Source organism: Aulonocara sp. 'chitande type north' Nkhata Bay, linkage group LG9, assembly GCF_057382095.1.
Source record: "Aulonocara sp. 'chitande type north' Nkhata Bay isolate Kocher_YH1m ecotype deep benthic linkage group LG9, A_spYH_male_GT1.1, whole genome shotgun sequence".
Taxonomy (NCBI): Eukaryota; Metazoa; Chordata; class Actinopteri; order Cichliformes; family Cichlidae; genus Aulonocara; species Aulonocara sp. 'chitande type north' Nkhata Bay.
In genome coordinates, this window is record NC_141352.1 from 28,647,028 (window position 1) to 28,668,015 (window position 20,988).

The window sequence follows — 20,988 nt, forward strand, 5'->3', positions numbered from 1 at the left end:
CTTGGGATATTATATGCAGCCAAAGAATTTCATGCACGCTGATCCCTTCAGATGGAACTCCTAAGCATGCGCTTTGAAGTTAAAACTTCGGTATTGTTTTCATGAAACTCTGAAATTTGCTACAGCACCCTGGATACTGTAGCAAAAGTTTAAACTTTTAGAATATTAAAGATAAGAATGACAAAATATTATCTAAATCTGACAATTTTCCAAGAAGGAGTTCATTGAAGGACAAAGCTTAAAGTGCCAAAAATGATGCAAAAATGTGACACTTGGATCAGGTATCGATCCAAAACTTACTCAAAGACCTGAATCTCAAAAAAATCTCAAAATGTCCTAAAATCTTATCAAATGACAAAATGACAAATGGACAATTTATTCATTTTACTCCGGTGTTGTTCGGTGTTGACAGCATTAACATAGCACGGAGGAAGCTAACTACAAAGGACCAGCAGTTTGGAGGCTGTAAAGAGTTTTGACCTCAACACAAACTGTGGTCAAACACACTGAAATGACTGAAAACCTCCTACAATTTTTCCCCTGTTGGCTTCTTTGTCTCTCTTGCTCTCACTTGTTCAGTGTAATACTTGTTGGAAGAGATATTACATTACATTGTTGTTGTCAACTCAATTAATATGATTTCACCGCACCTCTTGCCAAGTGTGATGCTTGTGCGTGTCTGAGCAGTAAAAGGAGGTGCCACAGAGAAACCAGTTCAAGTGTAAAATGACAGCAGCAAGTAGTAAAGACTCACAATGAGTTGAAATGACACAACAGGTGAATAACAAATATGCTTATTTTAGTTTCTATTTGTTATTGTACGAATTAATACACTTTATTCATTCATACAGTTAGATACCATTTGTTATGTAAGGCATGACTGCTGAATTAATGCTCTTCCTCTTCCTTATGGAAAGGAACACAGCTTATTAACAGCTTATTAACTTGACACCAGGCAGCAGGAAAAACTTGAAACTAGAAAAAGTGAATCCCCAAATGTCTGTGAAGGTTCTCAGTCATCCAGGTCATCGTAGTCAAAGGAGCTTGCAAAGAAAAGCGTCTGGACTTCTTTAAGTTGCTTGAAGACGTTTCACCTCTCTGAATCCCCAAATCAAAACAGTTAAGTGGGCGATACACACATATGACCCCTTACATCTGAACTGAAGATACAATTAATTTAGGATACTAATGATAAACACAGCTGTTCCATTGTTGCCCTGGACCACAAATTCATAAAGATTTAATACAAGTGGTGAAATCATTCGTTTAGATTAGCCTCCACAAACTCTCTGTCCTGTGCATTCCAAAATCCAACTGCTGAGCTATTCTGAGCATGTTTCAGAACATGATCTCCGGTCATGTCAAAGGCATTTTTCTCACAGTAAAACTTGGAGCAGAGATCTATAGCAACGATATGAGACTTCATAATAAACTAGAAGGCTATCTGTGTTTTTTCAGCGCAGAAATGAAACAATAATCCCTGCAGCACAAATCTCAAAGAGGGAAAAGCTCTTGTTCTTCAGGCCCGGCCCCGCCTCCTCCTCCTCCTCCTGCTTGCAGGGGACAGAGAGGGTAGAAGTTAAGCAGTCAGCTCTCTGCCATTGTTCTTGTTCTGGACGTCTGCGAACGGGACGGGTGGCGCTGGTCGGGTACCGGACGGCAGTCTGTCGTTATGACGGGCTCCGGTCCGAAGCTCGGGGTCCTGCTGCTGGTGGCGGTTCTGCTGCAGACTGTGGTCGTCACCATCACCGTGCTGCACTTCACAACGGCTCTCAACTCGGTAAGGAAGAATTTAAAGTTCGGACAGAGGAGTAAGGGACGCGCGGAGGCTTTTACGCATGGCCGTGCTTTGCGCACAGCGAGGCGGGGGCAAAGTTGATGCAGCCGCGTTTTACTTCATTTTGCTGCTGACTTAATTAGAGTTTTAATGCGCAGTTCAGCGGTGACAAGTTCTGGAGCAAACCACTTTAATTAGTTTTGCGCTCTGGTGTTGCTGCTGCGCTCCAAAGAACATATAGCCCACTTTTAATTTATTTTTCTTTTTTTCTTTTCTTTTACACATTGTAATGCAGGTCACTTATGCTGCTCTGGAGTAAGGTTTGCACAATGCAATGTCACGCAAACATACACACCTTGTTTTTCTCTGCAGCTGCAAACGTAGAACAGAGAACAAGGAAGTTATTAAAAAGAAAAGCAGCAGGAGAGGTGGCCTGCAGATCATTTTACGATCATCTGTGACTGTCAGGAAGAGTTTGTACAGACCTATGCGCCTGAATTTTTGTGAGTGTGATTATGCTGCCCTGACTGTACTTTTGTTGAAGTACATCTGAGAGTCCTCTGCTCAGATGGATTCAGTCCAGTACAACTCTCAGCCTTTGTTTACAGCAATCAATCATTAACCCAGAGATGAGATGCAGCAGCGATATGTGGAAAATGAAACTTAAACACATGACAAGGAAGGAAAGGGATGCATGCCAGGAAATTCTGATGACTCAGGTTCTAAAGCCAACTCTTTAGACAGTAATTGTTTTAGTGTGGACAATGGGCATTTTTCTACAAAAAAAGAGCAAGAAAAATTGGTGCAATTAAGTTAACATCAGCATGTAAAATTATGTTTTTAAAGCGAACAGACCTTGAAAACAACTTTTGGTTTTGCAAAATGAAACCACAGAGACCGTCAGGTGTGTCAGGAATGTTTGATGGGAAAATAAAGAGACATTGCTCCACTTGTTCCATGCTATACTTCATACCGTCACTATTCGCAGATAAAGGAGACTTTTGCCAGGAGCAGTGTCTCCTGTCTGACGGGCACTGACCTGCAGAGCATCACGGATGTGCGAGGGGATCTATGCTGGCAGGTCACTCAGCAGGTTCACCTCCTCATCGAGAAGGTACAGTATCACGAGGAATTATTGCTTACTTTTACCCCCCAGAACTTAACTGACCTATAAAATCCACAAACTGTATGTAAACAATGAATGCAGCCACTGTGGCATTACTTTGAAATTAAATTAAAACTGTGAAAGAAATCAGGGTGCTTACTTTAAAGCTACAGTCTAAATTAATAGGGAGAAAGCGTCTTAACTTTAAGCTGTCAGTGGGATGTAAAAACATGTAGAGAATAAGCAGCAAATCTGATAAAACCCTCTTATAATGTTTGGCTACCTTGCCCCGAAATGAGGTTTAACACTGAAACCTCTTAGGGGATCATTTTGACCTCATCCTGCAGGAATACCAGTGATGGCAAATAAGCATTTCTTAAGTTCATTTTCATTGAAATGTTCAAATGTTGTTACACATTGGACAAAACAGTATTTAAGTTGAAGTATTGAGGGTTTTGCTTGTTATACAAATAACTAACTTCACTAATAAACAAGCAACACAACAGCTAACACATCTAAATAATTTCATTATTGTAGAAGAAGAACGTCACTGAAACGTGTAAGAGAAATGGCGTTAGTTATTCTAAAATAAACAGGGTATAAACACAGTGCGCTCATTGTAAAAACATTTTAAATCTAAACCTCAAAGTGGGTTTCAAAGTAATATAAACATTTTAACAGATTCATTATTGTAGACGTTTGACACACACTCCAGAGCCCCACACTGACTACACGATGAGTAAACCAGTATTAGTCATGAAATGTTATCATTCGTTCATTAGAGTGCCGACACAAACAGCAACTCAACATATGCTGAATACGCGCCATGTTTATGCACACTATGGATACAGGAAGCCAAGAAAAAGTTAGAATACACTTAAATACATCTTTATATTTAACCAATAGAGAGCTGTGTCTGCTACCACACAGCAGAAACCGCCTCTCCTATTCACATGCACAGCAACTTGATTGGCTTTTAACTTGCTGCTCTGAATATAATGCCTCTGACGTCACCTGATTCTTTCTAAAACCCTCTTCTGAAGCCTCAGTGATAGCATTTTGGCTGATGCCATGCTGTTCTTGTTGTTGCTGCATCCATAGACTGTTTAGTTGTAACCTACAGACACATATATCAGATAATTAGTACTTAGAAACAGTGATAAAATACCAAAGAAGAGACAAAGACTTCCTGGAAAAGCTGCTGGTATCCAGAATCCACATATTAGCAGAGAGCTACAGGCTACCTGACACTCATCAGACGCACAGCCCTAACTTTAAGCCTGGATAAACTTAAAATAATTCAGGTCTCATAAAGCTACTATGAAGGGTTCAATAAGTCACTAGAATAAAAACAGTTTTCAGTAAACCTGTTTAAATCTGAAGGTGTACATGTTAAACCTGGGAGTTACTGGGGGGACTGACTCACTTTAGGAGCCTCAAGTGGTCATTAGAGCAGCGGTCCCCAACCCCCGGGCCTCGGACCGGTACCGGTCCATGAGTCGTTTGGTACCGGGCCGCGAGAGTTGAGGCTCAGGTGTGAAATGTATAGTTTTCAGGGTTTTTATCGGTTTTCAGCGTTATTTTGTTATCGTTTTTATCGTTTACTCGGTTTTCCTGGGTCTTTTCATCTGTGTTATGAATAAATTTTCTTTTTTTCGGTACCGGTACTAGTTTTATTTTGTTGTATTTATCCGCGACACCTTAAAGGCCGGTCCATGAAAATATTGTCGGGCATAAACCGGTCCGTGGCGTAAAAAAGGTTGGGGACCGCTGCATTAGAGGCTCTGCAGCTTCTGGCAGCTCAGAGTTGCTTTCATGTCTCAGCTGCAGAGTTTTTCCGCTTGGTAAAATCTGAAAATGAGCTGTGCATATCGGTTTCAGCCGATCTCTATTAATGACTCGAATGATTTGGCCAGCTGCTGAGATTTCAAAACTTAATTTCTTCTCCTTCACTGCACTGCATCAAAAACTCCCCACCCACAGGGCTTTGGAGACATTGCTAACCTCCTACACTCCTCCCAGCTGCAAAGTCTGAAAAATGCTTACAAAGCAAATGCTGAAGAAGGTTTATTGTTAATTTTTATTCCGCGGTCCCTTATTTAATTGAACTCCGCACAGCTGGAGTTCAATTAAATTTCAAGCAAAGAAAATTTCAAGCAAAGTTTTACTCTTGATGATAAACACAAGAGGGGCGCCACGGGAGAGCAGGAGTACGACTAAAAAAACAAGGCTTCTGTTTAACAGGGCTCCATTGTTATCCTAAAACTATTAATTTTTTGTTTTCCATGGGATTCATTGGCAGAAAGAAAAATGTAGAATAAAGGCAGCTTTATCTCTTAAACTCAAAGAGGGGTCATTATTGTTATCATTATTAGGGGCTTCCTGGATATTCGCTGAAGAAAGAAAAACTGAAATGATCCAAATCACTGCCTGCGGATGCACAATGAACTCCTTCATAGCTGGAGATGTGATGTGATCCTGTGTGGTTTAATCAGCACAGGAATGCATTCACCTGCCCTGCACTGACACACACACACACACACACACACACACACACACACACACACACACACACACACACACACACACACACACACACACACAGCAAACATATTCATTTTCTTTTGCTTGCTATTTGTGCACATTGTTTGTTTTCGTTCCCTTCTCTCCTCCTCTGACTTTGCTGCTCTGCTAAATACTTCGAGTTGGATTTTTTCCGATTCTGCTGGTTGATTAAATTTAGTTCAGAACATAAACAACACAGAGACGGTCTGATCCAGGACGTTGGTTCGGGTTTTTAAACTCGGAAGGAATCTGAATCTACAGTAGCATTTCCTCTAAAAACACACTCAACAGGCAGGTGAATGGTAGAAACCTAAAAAACACCCATAGCTGCAGATGTGTTGGTGTAAAGATTTACAGCGTCAATTAAACCTAATTTAATCATTTTATTGTACTCACTGGCCACTTTGTTAGGTACACCTGTTGAGCTGCTTTTTAACAAAGCTATCTAGTCAGCCAATCACATGGCAGCAACTCAGTGCATTTAGACATGCAGACAAAGTTCAACCTGATCATCAGAATGGGGAAAAAGGTGATTTAAGTGACTTTGAAAGGTTGTTGGTGCCAGACAAGCTGATCTGAGTGTCTCAGAAACTGCTGACCTGCTGGGATTTTCCCACACAGTCATCTCTTTGGTTTACAGACACTTGTCTGAAAAAGACGAAATATCCAGTGACCGTGAGTTCTCTGGATGAAAATGCGTCATTGATGCCAGATTGAACTGATAGGAAGGCGATAGTAACAAACCACTCGTTACAACCAAGGTATGAAGAAGAGCTTCTCTGAACACGGAACATGTCAAAACTTGAAGCAGATGAGCAGCAGACGACTCTCCTGTCCGCCTGGTGTGATGAGTCTTAGTTCCTACAAATGTGCTAGCACCAATATCAGCAGGATTTTGCCACTAAGAAGCATTATTTGCATAAAAAAAGACACCTTAAGACAATTGATCCTGTAGGAGAAAATATTTCTGTTTGAACCAAAGCAATGAACCGGCTGACCAGCCGTTTGTCAGACTGACAACCCGGTATTAGTATTCCCGTGCTGAAACTATCCAGTGACATCTTGTTTTTAAAGTATGCATGAATCTCTAATCTCCGATGATTAACTCATCTTTTTTGGGAATATTTGAATAAGTTACCTGTTGTTATGTTCTGATCATCTCTTTGACAGCTAAATAATCATTAAATGATGTCTTATCTCTTTTCTCAGATTCTTTCAGAAAGCCTCTTCTTTTTTTTCTTTTAAAACACATTTCTGCAGCTGAGCTAAACTGTCCAGAACCATTATTTAGAAAATGGTTTTAGTTGGTTTGGCAGTAGTTTCCAATTAATTGGCAAAAGAAATGAAAAACACGAGGAAATTGGAGACGGGTCGTTTCCAGGAAAGAATCCGTTGCCAACGTTAACACGAAGACTTCTTTATTTATTCAAAGGAGCAAGTCTCCTGATCTGATGTCAGCACATTTACAGGGTCAAAGTTAGATAAGACGCTGCTTGGCAGGTCTGCAGTATGAGCTGATGGCCCCGCTCGGCAGATAAAGTGGCAAAAGGTTATTACTATGTTTAATGTTACAGACATATTACTCAAAAATCTTACTTCACCACTGTTTTTCCTACAGTCATTGTCTCAGCAGAGGCAGAGGCAGAGGCTGAGGCAGAATTCGTCGGAAGTGAAAGGTGAGAAAGCAAAACCGAAACATGCAAACATCTGACCTATGACCTACTAAATACTGATCTATCCTCTGATCGGACTTTTCTGGGTGCATTTTCCATCCTTTCCTTCACGTTAGATGAAGTCTCCCAGGTGCTGCTCTCTCTCTCTCGCCCCAAAGTTGCCGCTCATGTCACGGGCAGCTATGTCCCCAAACTGGAGCGAGCAGGAGGAGGTGAGTGCTGCTGAAAGTGGCCGTTAGGCGGATTGCGTTAGAGCAAAATTTAAACAGCATGCACAGAGTGACCTTTCAATTTAAAGGCAACGTCTGTATTTTATTCTTGGACTCTACTAGCGTAGCTTTGCATGAGTTACACTTCAAAATAAGCCAGATCCCCTGTCTTAAACAAGCTGTTTGCCCTTTAAGCCAACTTTCTTCTTATTGAATGCCCCTCATTAACAAAATTTGGACAGCAGTTGGGTGCGGCTTCTGGGCCTAAGATGACCACATTAGGGATATCCCCTCTCACCGACATCATAGAGATTTATGAGTAGAACAAACTCCCAAAACTGAGAGTTTTTGGCTCAGAATGATTACTTTCACATATCCTGACCTCGTTATTAGGAGTCTTTAAAACAAACTGTTGAACTCCACCACCCTTAAAATGAAGTTTTAGCTGTCATCACATGTGATTGCATAACAAAATCTGATGTTGTCCACTTGCCTTACTTCCTCAGCTCCAGTCTTTGCTGGGCGGCGCGTTTATGGCCAGAAGATCTCATGGTGGGAGGGCCGTAAGGGGCTGGCCTTCCTCCAGGACGTCCAGCTGGTGGATGGGGAGCTGGTGGTGTCGCAGCCGGGCCTCTACTACGTCTACGCCCAGACTTACTTCAGACACAGCCACCTGGGGGAGGATGGAGAGGACAGCGAGGAGGTGGAGGATAGGGGGAAACCTCTGCTGCAGTACATCTATAAGAAGGTGAGAGACACATTCATAAACTAACTTATCACTTTTTGTTCTTTCACTCGTCTAGTGTTGTAAAAATTTGGTTTGACCTGTACTCATGCATCAGTCTAATTATTCATTTTGGCGATAAAACAAAACTCCTTCTGCATGAATTAAATCCAGCTTGTCTTGACCTATCTGCACATTTATTTGTAATCTTTTAGTGTTTGTTGCACAGAACATCGCAGACTGTTGAGTCACTGGGGCGGGCAGGGGTGTGTTAGGATGGTGTCTGACTAGTAAAATATGATGACTAATAAGCATTCAGACAGAATTGCTGTAAATATCGAGTAACCTTTGGCTTCTGCTTTGTCAGCTAAAACTTCAATTAAAGGGGACATATTTTACCCGTAAAAATGAAAAAGAGCCATTTTCTAGCATTATGCTTGTGTATTAATGGGCATTCAAATCCATTGTGCTTTTTATTTTTGGATCAAAAATGAATTAAAATAAAAATGTCAAAAATGGAGCCCACTGGGGCATCCAGTCTGGTTGATCAGGATGTAATAGTTGGGATTGTGTCGCAAGTTTTAAAGCTGATGAGTTCATGAGAGTGTTTGTTCAAACTGTTAATTTCTGCCAATTCAGACGCCTGAATCATTGTTCGGAGTCTTTGGAGTCCTTCTGAAGAAGACATTACAGATGGCCTAGGGCTGTGCGATATGACCAAAATCTCATATCCCGATATAAGAATTCTATCGTCCGATAACGATATAAATCACAAAAATTTAACATTTTTGTAAATTCTGTGAATCTCGGGCAGCTCGACTTGCGTGAAGTGTTTCCAGCTGCGCGTCATGTAGCTGGAGTCGAGTGTTTTAACCGATGCATGAAACTATACATTTTTAGACGTAAGTTGTAACGGCCGCCGTTTTCTTTGTGAGTATTTATTTATTACACAGCGTGCTGCGGGGAACTGCCTGTTCTAACGTTTGAGTCTAAGGTTTATTTTTTAGCACCTGCGGCTCTTTTTTACTTCTCATCTGTAAATGATCTGCTCTTTCACGTGATTCAGTTTATTTTGAAAAGTCTCAACAGGATCTTGAGCTTTATTGTGAAAGGTTTATGTGGAACATAAACAAGCAGACACGCGATGGTTTTACCGTCATTGTTGCTAACGACAACGCATAAAAACAGGCACTTGTCCATCTGTAGTGTGGTTATATAAAATATAAGAGAAAGATAGAACTTTAAGAAATTAATATAGCCACTACAGTGACCATCAAAACCATGAACAAATATTGCCGTAAAGAGTTTATTTTGCGACACCACGAAACAAACGATAGCGTAAAATGAAACGATAGACGTTTTTATATCGTCATCCGATATATATCGTTATATCGAACAGCCCTAAGATGGCCTGTCATAACAAACCAAATTAAGGAGGTTGAGCCGAGGATCTGCACCGATGCTTCTCCGTTATTTATGACAACAATCTTTCTTGTAGTGACTGTGGAGACTGTGCAAGTGGAAAAACATGCTGAACTTATTGTCACAATCTTTTAAGGCATCCCGGGCCGTGTGCCATCTGTTTGTAAATGGATGTTTTATTAAATGTGACTGTTGGACTTCACTAGTTTAACAGTGGTCATGCTTGATGTTTGCAGGTATGTGACAGTAACCAGTCACTCACCAGGCAAGCTGCAGCTGATTAGCATTAGCCAAATTAGCTGCCTCAACTATCACCTGACCAACTTCCACTTGATTTTTTTGCTGAACGACCAAGCGAAAACCTCTGGTACTGAAATGATACTGTGTAGTACAGGCCATCAAAGAAGTCTGTGTTAAAGCTTTTCTGAGTAATAGTCTTGTTTTTTATTAGTGAGCATTTAGAAACCAGCCACCGAAGGGCCTTATGCCAGTGTACTCATGGAGCACATGGATTGGATTCTTCTTTGTCTTTTTTCTGAGCCCAGATTATAATTGAAATTAATTTGTTTTGTCCTGCAAAAGACAGATTCTTGGACCAGAGTATGATTGAGAAACTTGTAAACAACTCCCAAGAAAGCTTTTGTTTAAGACAAAATTTAGGAGGTTTTTGATCATAAGCAGTGACAGCTCGCTGACAGCTGATTGGTTGCTTCTCTTCTCTGTGGTTGAGACTCAAACATGAAATCAAAATTTGTAATTCCTGCCTTCACGCCACCTTTGAAGCACTCATTCTTTAGCGCTTCTAACATATCGCATTTCTCTCACCTGCTCTTCTCCCAACAGATGAGCTCATACCCGGCTCCCATCCTGCTGATGAAAACAAGCCGCACTTCCTGCTGGTCCCGAGGTTCCCAGTACTCTCTGCACTCCGCCCACCAGGGGGGGCTGTTCCCGCTCACTACCGGCGACCGCCTGTTCGTCACGGTGACAAATGCATCTGCTGTGGACATGGACGAGGAGACCAGCTTCTTCGGTGCATTTCTGATCAGCTAGAGTAGCAGGTCTTGGACTGGGCATCTCGGGTTTTACCTGGTGAAATAGCTTAATGATGCTACCGTGCTGTAATGATGAGTGTGGTAGCATCTAGACTTCTCCTAGAGTTCAAAACTATAAAAGTCAAGGAGAAGTCAAACAACTTTTACGACACTGGTTCTCTTGGGGGAGAAGACACTGATGTGGCTGTGCATGAGTGCTTATCAAACCAAACAGACTTTTGTATTCGAGTGTCTTAAAGTAAGTGTGGACTGGACTTTCCAGGGGTGTAGTTTTTTTTACAAACATCTCTTTAAGGCGGAAGTACAGTTTTTAAGGATATTTAGGCCCAAAAGCAATTTTAACTCATTCACTGCCATTGACGTCTATAGCCGTCAATGGCAGTGAATGAGTCAATGGGTTTAACTCATTCACTGCCAATGGCTGGCAGTGAATGAGTTAATATCCAACTAGGCATCTAATGCCTAATTCATAGCTCTGGACCCAATATCCAACCTAGATCTTCAGCAAAATATAGACTACTTGTTGCACAAACTGTTTAATTTCTTGTTGTGTCATCTACAATCTGTGTGGAGAGCAAAAGGAGGATTCAATTTGCTAAAATGCAATCTAGAAAGGAGTTCCTAAACTAATCCACGGGCTACACCGGAATACCCCCCAAATTACGCGTCTCCAGAGGCTTAAACAACAGACTAGCTGAAGTCTTGGATAGGTAGGTCTCAATGTCACACTGAGATGCAAACCTGCAGATCAACTCTTACAGCCTACTACACACCCTGAGGCAAATGTAATGTAGGGCATGCGTTTTAAACTGCTTCAGCCTAGCTACAGTTGCTCCACACCTGCAAGCCACTTTGTAGCCCACCTTCACCTATCGCCTCTTTTTCTTTTCTTCTCTGCAGGGTCTTGCTGCTGCTGCAGGGGTCCCAGAGCAGAGTCATGTAGCCAAAAGTAAATTAGTGCAGATGGAAGTAATGTTTTGCCATAGTGGTCTTGCCTGGGGTAGACAATTTGGCTGTGAAGTGGGTGTGCAACACAAATATCCACAGGAAAGTTTGCCAAAGACCGAGAGTTTGTCAAACTTTTATTCTTTGTTCTTATTCTTCTTTAACCCCTGAAGCAGTCGTGCCTAAATCCACCAAAAGTTGGAACCATTGAAACTGCCTGTGTTGCCTGAACAGGCTTGCACTTCCAGGGGGCTAGCACAAAGAATCAGAGCTTTAACGCTTATATCCAAGCCTATGACTAATTTAGAAACACTAAGAAAATTATACGTCTTTGGACTGAGGGAGCAAACTGGACCACCTGGAGAAAAGCCCATGGAGGCACAGGAAGAACACAAAAGCTCCACATAAAAGGCCCACCTGGCCACAAAGTTTAAACCAAGGAACCATCTTGCTTTGAGGGGACAGTGCTCCCCACCAGGCCTGGATACACCAATCACAAATAAACAAAAGCAATACCAGCTGCAGTTGTTCTCAGTTCTGCCATTAAGAAATGTTTGTATAAAAGTCATTTGAGTCCACACAGAAATTTTAGGTGTATTCCTGTTTAGAGATGTAAATGCTGTGCTATATTTTTTTATTTTTATAATAATCATTTAAGTATTGAGTTCGTGAACCCTTTGTTCTTGATATTCCCCCAGTCAGAGTACAAACATGTGGGTAAAAGTATTAAACTTAGAGACAATTTACTGCCTTTCAGATATACTTAATATACCGACCCATCATGTTGACAACCATATTGGGACTATGAAATAGGGCTGCTTACAGTCTCGCTTTTTTCTGTCAGACTTCAGCATTTTGGCTCGTCAACTCCAACCTTTCTCCAAGAGGTGCATTAAATGCTCCCTTGCAGTTGGTATTCATGCTATGTTGGATTAACTGCAGATGTGACTTTCAGACTCGGGAAAATGGTCTGCATCTAAACAGCAGAAATATGTTGTTTTCATGTCTGTGTAGCTCTGCTGCTTTCCACATTGTTGTAGTGAACAACACAGCAGATGCCTTCCAAGGTAATTCAAATTAAAAAGCTGTTTTCACACATGCTCTGCAGCCCCGAACCTTAGTAGACATGACCAGACAGAGGTGCATGATGGAAAACAAATGTTTGAGGCAATCAAATAGGACCGTAGCCTGATTTAACCTTCCAGATCTCTCGTATTAGGTCCCAGTGATTTGTGAGAGCAGAGCAGCTATTGTTTGGTACAGCACTAATGATTCAGAAAAGAAGAAATTCAACTGTTGATGTCTTCACTCAGTCTTTCAAAATAATAAAGCGTGAGAACAGAATATATAACAAATAAGGTGACCAGGTTTTTCCTGTCTGCTAGCTGTCAGTAAAAACTGGCGGCCAAGTGATTTCAAAATTTATGCGATGGGAATTAAACCAGTGCACTCCCCAACAAGTTCCAGGTCAGGTCTACAGTCCTGCCAAGGAAATGTTTGTTTTCATGCGCAACTAGAGCATCAAACAAACCACACAAACAGCTTTTTTCCTCCAGTTTTTGCTTGTTTAAAGCAGCTGGCCTCAAATTTCATTCTGAGTGGAATAAAATATAAAATCTTAATTCTAATTTAAGGTGCAGAAAACCTGGAGAAGTTGCTATAGTTAACATCATCATCATCTGCTAATGGCATGAATGTAAACCCCCTCCAAATATTTACCATTACCACAAAAATGATCAGCTCGATGCTGCTGAACACGAGACTACACCTGGTAATGTAACTTTAAGCAACGAATACTTTTAATCTGGTTATGAATTCAATCTCAAGTATCCCCATTAAAGGTATTTTGTTGTATTCACTGATGGATGCAGCAAGATTTAGTTGAGTTTAACGTGACATAAAAAGACATGAATGCAACATTCACTGTATTACTTATGTAAATAAATACAAAGCACAATCATTTCTCGTACGTTGTGTTTAAGAACGCGTGTTTGAACTTTTGTAAAGGTGGTTGTTTAAGTTTTGTTAAGTCATGTTATGCTCCGGACCAGCTTTGGTGTAAAAATGTGGTTTCACATTTGTGTTTTGGGGTTAATTATTTATGAAGTGGATCTACTACAAAACAGTCCATGCTATTTTTCCCTTTCACTCCCGATCAGACTGGGAAGTTGATGTGAATTAAGCCAGTACCTTAAATTCAGCCCTCTTTGTCCACTTCAGTTTATTTGCCAGACATCAAAAACGGACACTCATCAGGTTATTAAGAATTTAATTCTTTGCCAGATAATTAAATGTGAATGTAAATAATCCAATTTTTGTGGGTGTAAATATGTGAAATAAAGATTCAATAAAAAAGCTCTTTGGATTTTTGTCCATTGTCTTATGTGAGAGACAGTTGCACTGGAGACGAGGGTGAAGTCCAAGCTCTAATCAAAAGCTGAGGTTGGCAAACTCTGTGAGTCCAGAAAGTCAGCTCTTAAGGATATAATAAGAAATTCTTGGAAACATCTGCTGAATGGACCAGTATTTATATTGTGCCTTTCTTCTCTGAGCAGTCAAAGTGTAAATCATAAATTAATACCACCACGTTTTTGGAAAACTACAAAAGCACACTCAGTAACGTGATGCCAGGCTGCAGCAGCACAGCATGTTCTCTGGTAGCACGAGCAAGCAAGCGGGTCGCAGAAATCATGGAGGAAGAAGCCTGGGATTAGGAGATTTTTCTTTCTCTAAAGGCCTGCAAACCAAATAAGCTGAGTCACTTTAATCCTCCTCAAAGTTTGAAGGGTTGCTGTTTGTTTGTGGTTATAAATTAGGGGCATGAAATGCTGAAGAGAACGGAAAATTATGCAGTTTAACAAGAAAAGTGTAGTTGAGCACCAAACCCAGACCACTCAGGTTGATGACAATGGAGATGATGATTTGACTCCAGGGGACATCTTGAAGTACCCCGCTAGAAAGGACAAAACAGGGAATGACCAGAGATCAGATGAAAGTATGATCCTGGAACCTGAAAGTAACATTCAGGACAATGGCATAAATGATGCACAAAACTCAGACAAACAGAGTGATAGAACAGAGTCTGAACGATATCCCAAACGAAACAGGAGAAGGCCAGATTACCTGAAAGACTATGTCCAAACTGCAGAAGACGACCAAACATCACTGACTGTAGATTACTGTTACAGGGTGATGTACGACATACCAAAGACTTTTGAAGAAGCTATGCAGTCATCGAACTCTAAGTGTTGGTCAGATGCTATGGAAGATAAAATAAGATCCTTGAAAGACAATAATACGTTTACTTTAACCACGCTGCCAGAAGGTAAAAATGCAGTGGGGGGGAGATGGGTGTATGTGATAAAAGAGAACCCAAATCAGACTAAAACATTTAAAGCAAGATATGTTGCTAAAGGCTATAGCCAAGTTCAAGGCATTGATTACAAAGAAACCTTTTCGCCGACTGCAGATATGACGTCAGTGCGTACGCTGATGCAATTAGCAGTACAGCACAACTTTAAACTCCATCAAATGGACGTGAAGACTGCTTATTTGCACGCCCCAATCGATTGTGAGGTGTATATGCAGCAACCAGAAGGTTTTGAAGTAAAGTCAGACACAGGTGAAAAACTGGTCTGTAAACTAAACAAATCACTATATGGTTTGAAACAATCTGGCAGGAACTGGAATAAGATGTTACATGACCATTTATGTGAAAAAGGTTACAAACAAAATCCTGTAGACCATTGTGTATATTCCAGACAGACAGCGAGTGAGACAGTGATTCTTATCATCTGGGTTGATGATGTAATCATAGCTGCCAACGGTGAGGACGCTATCAGAAACGTGAAACAAATGTTGGATGAGAAATTTAAAATGAAGGATCTTGGTGAGCTCAAACATTTCTTGGGTATTGACTGTATACAAGAGAACCATGAGATAAGACTAAATCAGACACGGTACATCACAAAAATCCTGGAAAAGTTCAAAATGTCTGACTGTAAGCCACGTTCTACTCCTTGTGAACTCAAAAATGATTTTGGTGCACATGGTGAATCAGTTGATTCAGGAAAATATAGAGAATTAGTGGGCAGTTTGATTTACTTAATGACATGTACAAGACCAGATTTGAGTTGGATAGTGAGCAAACTGTCACAATCCCTGTCTGAGCCAAAAGAGCATCATTGGACAGCAGCAAAACATGTATTACGTTACCTTAAGGGGACACTAAACAAAGAGCTGTGCTATAAAAGGATAGAAGGAAACCTAAATCTTATAGCATACAGCGATGCAGATTGGGCCACAGACTTGAGTGACAGCAGAAGTACAACGGGTTATTGTTTTGTACTATCCAAAAATGGGCCAGTGATCTGCTGGAAAACCAGGAAGCAAGCTACAGTAGCTTTGTCAACGTGCGAGGCAGAGTACATGGCGATGGCCGCCACAGTACAAGAAAGCTTATACCTCTCACAGCTACTTAATGGCATGGACATTAAAAGGCAATATTCACCAGTTACCATTCTTGCAGACAATCAAGGTGCAATTGCATTGTCCAAAAATCCTATAAACCGTCAAAGATGTAAACACATCGATATCAAGTATCACTTTATTAGGTCTGCTATAACTGAGAAGGAAGTACAAGTTAAGTATTGTGCAACAGAAGACATGGTAGCAGACATCATGACTAAGTCTGTAAGTAAAGTGAAAATAGATAAATTTACGCATATTTTGTTTGGAACATAAAACGTTGATATGTGAATATCATGTAAATATGTATATCATGTAAATGTGTAATGTATAGTGTTAAGAGCAAGTGGGGGTGTTGCCCTATCATATATGTATGTGCTCTTAACCTGAAAGGTATAAATACGGAAGTGTGTGTGCAATAAATGATGGCGCAGAGGAAGGTGTGTCCCTCTGATGTAAAACTCTAAACAACGTGTGTATGGTTTATTCCTCCGTGAGATATGCGAGTAACCCCGGTATTTCTGCCCTAAAAAATGGAACCTCCAACAGAATGCATTAAAGCAGACATCGTAAAAAGAAAAAGAAGACAAAAAAAAGAAAATACCGTTAGCATTTAACAATTATACAAGAAAAGAAAAATATATGTAATAATACACTATGTGTAATTAAGGAATTAATTTTTAGGGAAAAAACAAATAAGCAGCTGAATAAATAAGAAAAAGGTGTGAACGTGTGTTATTTGTGATCTACGGGGGGTTAAAATCCTTAAAATCACAGATCTATGTGATTTATATGATTTAAATTTGCAAAACTTTTTTAAACGTGGGCACAAATCATACCTCATGTGAAATACCTGGGGTTATAAATTACATTTTAAATTTAAATAGACGACAAGTGCCAGGTTTTTTTCTCCAAATAAGAAACACGAAAGCAACACCGAAGAGCCCGATATCAGACAGTCATCAAATCATGCCTCGGGTCTAAAAGCAGGCAAACATAAGAGAATAGAACAATGAATCAGGGCTTCTGAATAGAATAGAATAGAATAGAATAGCCTTTATTGTGATTGTACATGTACAATCACAATGTACATGTGCTTAACACCAACTGTGCAGGAGTAAATTATCAATAGTAAGATAGCAGGAATAAATATCAAACAGAGGATATATGTACAATCAAGAGAAATATATACAAAACAAGAGGGGGGGGGGGGGGGGGGGGTCAGACTGATGGTGCAGTCTGATGGTGAGGATGTCTGCAATGGTGGTGTTGAACATTAAGCCGTAGTTCACGAAGACCATTCTCACGTAGCTCTTTCTGTTCTCCAGATGGATCTGCAGGGCGATGTGATGACATCCTCTGTGGACCGATCTGTAAGCAAACTGGTGGGGGTCGAGGGAGGCGGTAGACAGGCTCTGATGTGCTGAGACACTTTGTGCTAGAAAGGCTTCATGACTACAGACACGAGGGCTATGGTGCTATAGAAAATGAGGCTGTCTATGCCATTTTTTGGGGGGGTGGGAATAGTGGTGGAAACCTTCCGAAAGGTGGGAATGGTGGCATAAGTCAGAGAGAGGTTGAACAGCCTGGTGAGCATCCCTGCCAGTTGGTCTGGGCAAGCTTTTACCACAGCCTCGGGGATGCCATCAGAGCTGGCTCGTGGGGTTTACCGTTCTCAGTCTGCTCCTGACTGAGGGGGGGTAAAGCACTTCATTTATATTCAGCTGTTCAATATCAATAAATGAATAGAGACCAAATCATTAAGGAATCTCAGAATTAAAGGAACAAGACACATGAATTTACAAATAAAATGTAAATCTATAAAGTTAGTGCATCTTTTAAAATACATTCATTTAATATGAAAATATAAGATTTTGATGTTTGTCAGTAGTTTCACCAATTACATTATTAATACAGATTTTAATTTGAAATTGATGTAATTTTGCTTTTCGATTGCTGTGATGACGTACGTGTCTGTTTTGTCTTATTTTTGTAAATGTTTTATTATTAGAAAGAAAGAAATTGTTACTGATTATCATTATTATAATTTTTCCTTTTTACAAGACATATTATTCAGAAGAGGCATGGCACAAAAAAGTCTGAAAAAGAATTAAATAAAGGTATGATAAATAACTATTCTGTTACAAATAGAATTAAAAACATGGAGACAGATTTTTTAAGTAATGCAGAAGAAGATGAAACAAACCAAGTATATCAGACATCATGTTTAATAATTAAGCTAAAAAATGATTGGTAAGATTGTGGCAATATTTATAACTATTTTAACATTTTGCACAAACTTATTTGCCTTAGAGAATAAATAATTAGAAATTAACCCAGAAATTACTTAGAATTGTAATAATATAGAAGGAACTGGGACAAAATCTATTGATTACCTATATTTTTATTCATGTCAATTTTAAAAGAAGTTAAATCTAATGAAAAGTTTCCATTTTGTAGAGTTTTTAGGTTTGTAATAGAAGTATTTAACAAGCTTTGGTAAATAGCAGAACATATTATATTGGAGACTTGTTCTCACTCGACTGACAGTTGTAAACATGATCCACAAAAATGTGAATATTGAGATATGAAAGATTACTGAGAAAGGATGTAAACATCTGGATAAAGAACAGAAATTGCAATTAATAATTTCTAGACACACACATATGTAGTGTGTGATTGTTTAACTTCTAGGCAATAAAAGTTCTTTAAAATCACATTTTGGGGATATGTTGACAACCTTTTTAAATTCTCTTTTAAATTATATTTACTAGTGATTCTACAAAGGCATTTGTTTAGTAAATTTGAGGAATGATAATACGGTTCACTTTGAAAATGCTTTAAACTCGTGTAATAAGAAGAATGCTACCAAGTAACAACACTTGCTTCTAAACTAGACTTTGTGGATGGCAGTTAAATTGTTTTTAAATTTTTAATGACATTAAAGTCTTCCATTAAAGATTTCCTGATATCCAGTCAATTCTTTATGAGCTGTGTAGAATATAAACCTTGACATGAATAAAATCTGTGATTTTATTTATTTTTCACGACATTTTTATCGGGAAGTTTTACAAGAAAATTTCTAAGGTTGTTTATTTAAGTTTATTTTAACCCTGTAATGTGACAACACAAAGTCACTTTATTGCACTATTTGTTATTTATGTATAACGTCAAGATATTTACATTGATTTCAGATTTGTTTTGACAATATTAGACAAAATAAACGTAGTTGTTCTCTCATATTCTTTTACGTACATACCATTCTACTCATTAAGCTATTTGTTCTACATTTGTTGTGTTCAAGCTGATTTTTGACTGTTGTAACAAAAGAATATCCAAACCTTTGGACAAGTTGATCTTATCTTACTTAGAATTGATACTTCTCTGCAAATCACGTAGCAGAATAAACCACTGGTAACCTAAACATTACTGATATAAAATTACACTGAACAAAAATATAAACGCAACACCTTTGTTACTGCTCCCATTCCCCATGGGATGGACGTAGAGACCTAAAATTCATTCCAGATACACAATATAACCATCCCTCCCAAACAGTGGTCACAAATCAGTCCAAATGTGTGGTAGTGGGCACATCTGCTATATTGAGATAATCCATCCCACCTCACAGGTGTGCCACATCAGGATGCTGATCTGACATCATGAGTAGTGCACAGGTGTACCTCAGACTGCCCACAACAAAAGGCCACCCTGGAATGTGCAGTTTTTTGCGCTATTGGGGGTCTGGGGACCCAGAACCGGTCAGTATCTGGTGTGACCACCATTTGCCTCATGCAGTGCAACACATCGTCGCATGGAGTCTATCAGATTGTCAATTGTGGCCTGTGGAATGTTGGTCCACTCCACTTCAATGGCTGTGCGAGGTTGTTGGATATTCGTGGGAACTGGTACACGCTGTCGTATACGCCGGTCAAGCACATCCCGAACATGCTCAATGGGTGACATGTCCGGTGAGTATGCTGGCCATGCAAGAACTGGGACATTCTCAGCTGCCATCTGCCCTGAACAATGTGAACCATGATTCATCCGTGAAGCGCACACCTCTCCAACGTGCCAGACGCCATCGAATGTGAGCATTTGCCCACACAAGTCTGTTACGGCGACGAGCTGGAGTCAGGTCAAGACCCCGATGAGGATGACGGGCATGCAGTTGAGCATCCCTGAGACGGTTTCTGACAGTTTGTGCAGAAATTGTTTGGTTGTGCAAACCAATTGTTCCAGCAGCTGTCTGGGTGGCTGGTCTCAGACGATCTTGGAGGTGAACCTGCTGGATGTGGAGGTCCTGGGCTGGTGTGGTTACACGAGGTCTGCGGTTGTGAGGCCGGTTGGATGTGCTGCCATATTCTCGGAAACGCCTGTGGAGACGGCTTATGGTTGAGAAATGAACATTCAATGCACGGGCGACAGATCTGGTTGACATTCCTGCTGTCAGCATGCCAATTGCACGCTCCCTCATTGCTTGTGGCATCTGTGGCATTTTGCTGTGAGACAAAACTGCACATTCCAGGGTGGCCTTTTGTTGTGGGCAGTCTGAGGTACACCTGTGCACTACTCATGTTGTCAGATCAGCATCCTGATGTGGCACACCTGTGAGGTGGGATGGATTATCTAAATATAGCAGATGTGCCCACTACCACACATTTGGACTGATTTGTGACCACTGTTTGGGAGGGATGGTTATATTGTGTATCTGGAATGAATTTTAGGTCTCTACGTCCATCCCATGGGGAATGGGAGCAGTAACAAAGGTGTTGCGTTTATATTTTTGTTCAGTGTACATGAAGAAAGCATTGCCACGTTTTAGAGAACTGGATTGTTCCCACAGTCACAATTAAAGCCAAGTTTCATTGAATCAAAATCATTCCTGTGGGTCTAAATTTATAAAATGTGTTTGCTGTTTTAACCTTTACATCATAAAGGTTTATTACTACAAAGGCATTTACAGTTACATCTGTAGTCCAGTCAAAGTGGCTCAAAACTGCTTTCTAGCCAAGGCATGATGCTGGTGCCAAATAATTACTGCAG

The 20,988-nt window shown here is 40.2% G+C and overlaps 1 protein-coding gene across 2 annotated transcripts; it reads left to right on the plus strand.

Annotated features, from left to right (window-relative positions):
• Positions 1-1,546: 1,546 nt before the first annotated feature.
• LOC147322292 (tumor necrosis factor ligand superfamily member 10-like) lies at positions 1,547-13,435 on the plus strand. Of its 2 annotated transcripts, XM_086306778.1 has the most exons (6): positions 1,548-1,780; positions 2,766-2,891; positions 7,066-7,123; positions 7,237-7,332; positions 7,836-8,077; positions 10,319-13,435. In XM_086306778.1, exons 1-6 carry the CDS (start codon positions 1,673-1,675, stop codon positions 10,526-10,528), a joined length of 840 nt encoding a protein of 279 aa, XP_086162904.1. In that variant the 5' UTR covers positions 1,548-1,672; the 3' UTR covers positions 10,529-13,435. The 2 variants fall into 2 exon arrangements, with proteins under 2 accessions (XP_086162907.1, XP_086162904.1); XM_086306781.1 differs by lacking the exon at positions 7,237-7,332 and having other exon boundaries at positions 1,547-1,780.
• The last annotated feature ends 7,553 nt before the right edge of the window (positions 13,436-20,988 follow it).

Bases quoted from the DNA above. Each gene is read 5' to 3' on its own strand.
- LOC147322292 (XM_086306778.1), top strand. From the start codon at position 1,673: ATGACGGGCTCCGGTCCGAAGCTCGGGGTCCTGCTGCTGGTGGCGGTT. The intron at 1,781-2,765 runs GTAAGGAAGAAT...CACTATTCGCAG, and splicing joins TCACAACGGCTCTCAACTCG to ATAAAGGAGACTTTTGCCAG. The intron at 8,078-10,318 runs GTGAGAGACACA...TTCTCCCAACAG, and splicing joins TGCAGTACATCTATAAGAAG to ATGAGCTCATACCCGGCTCC.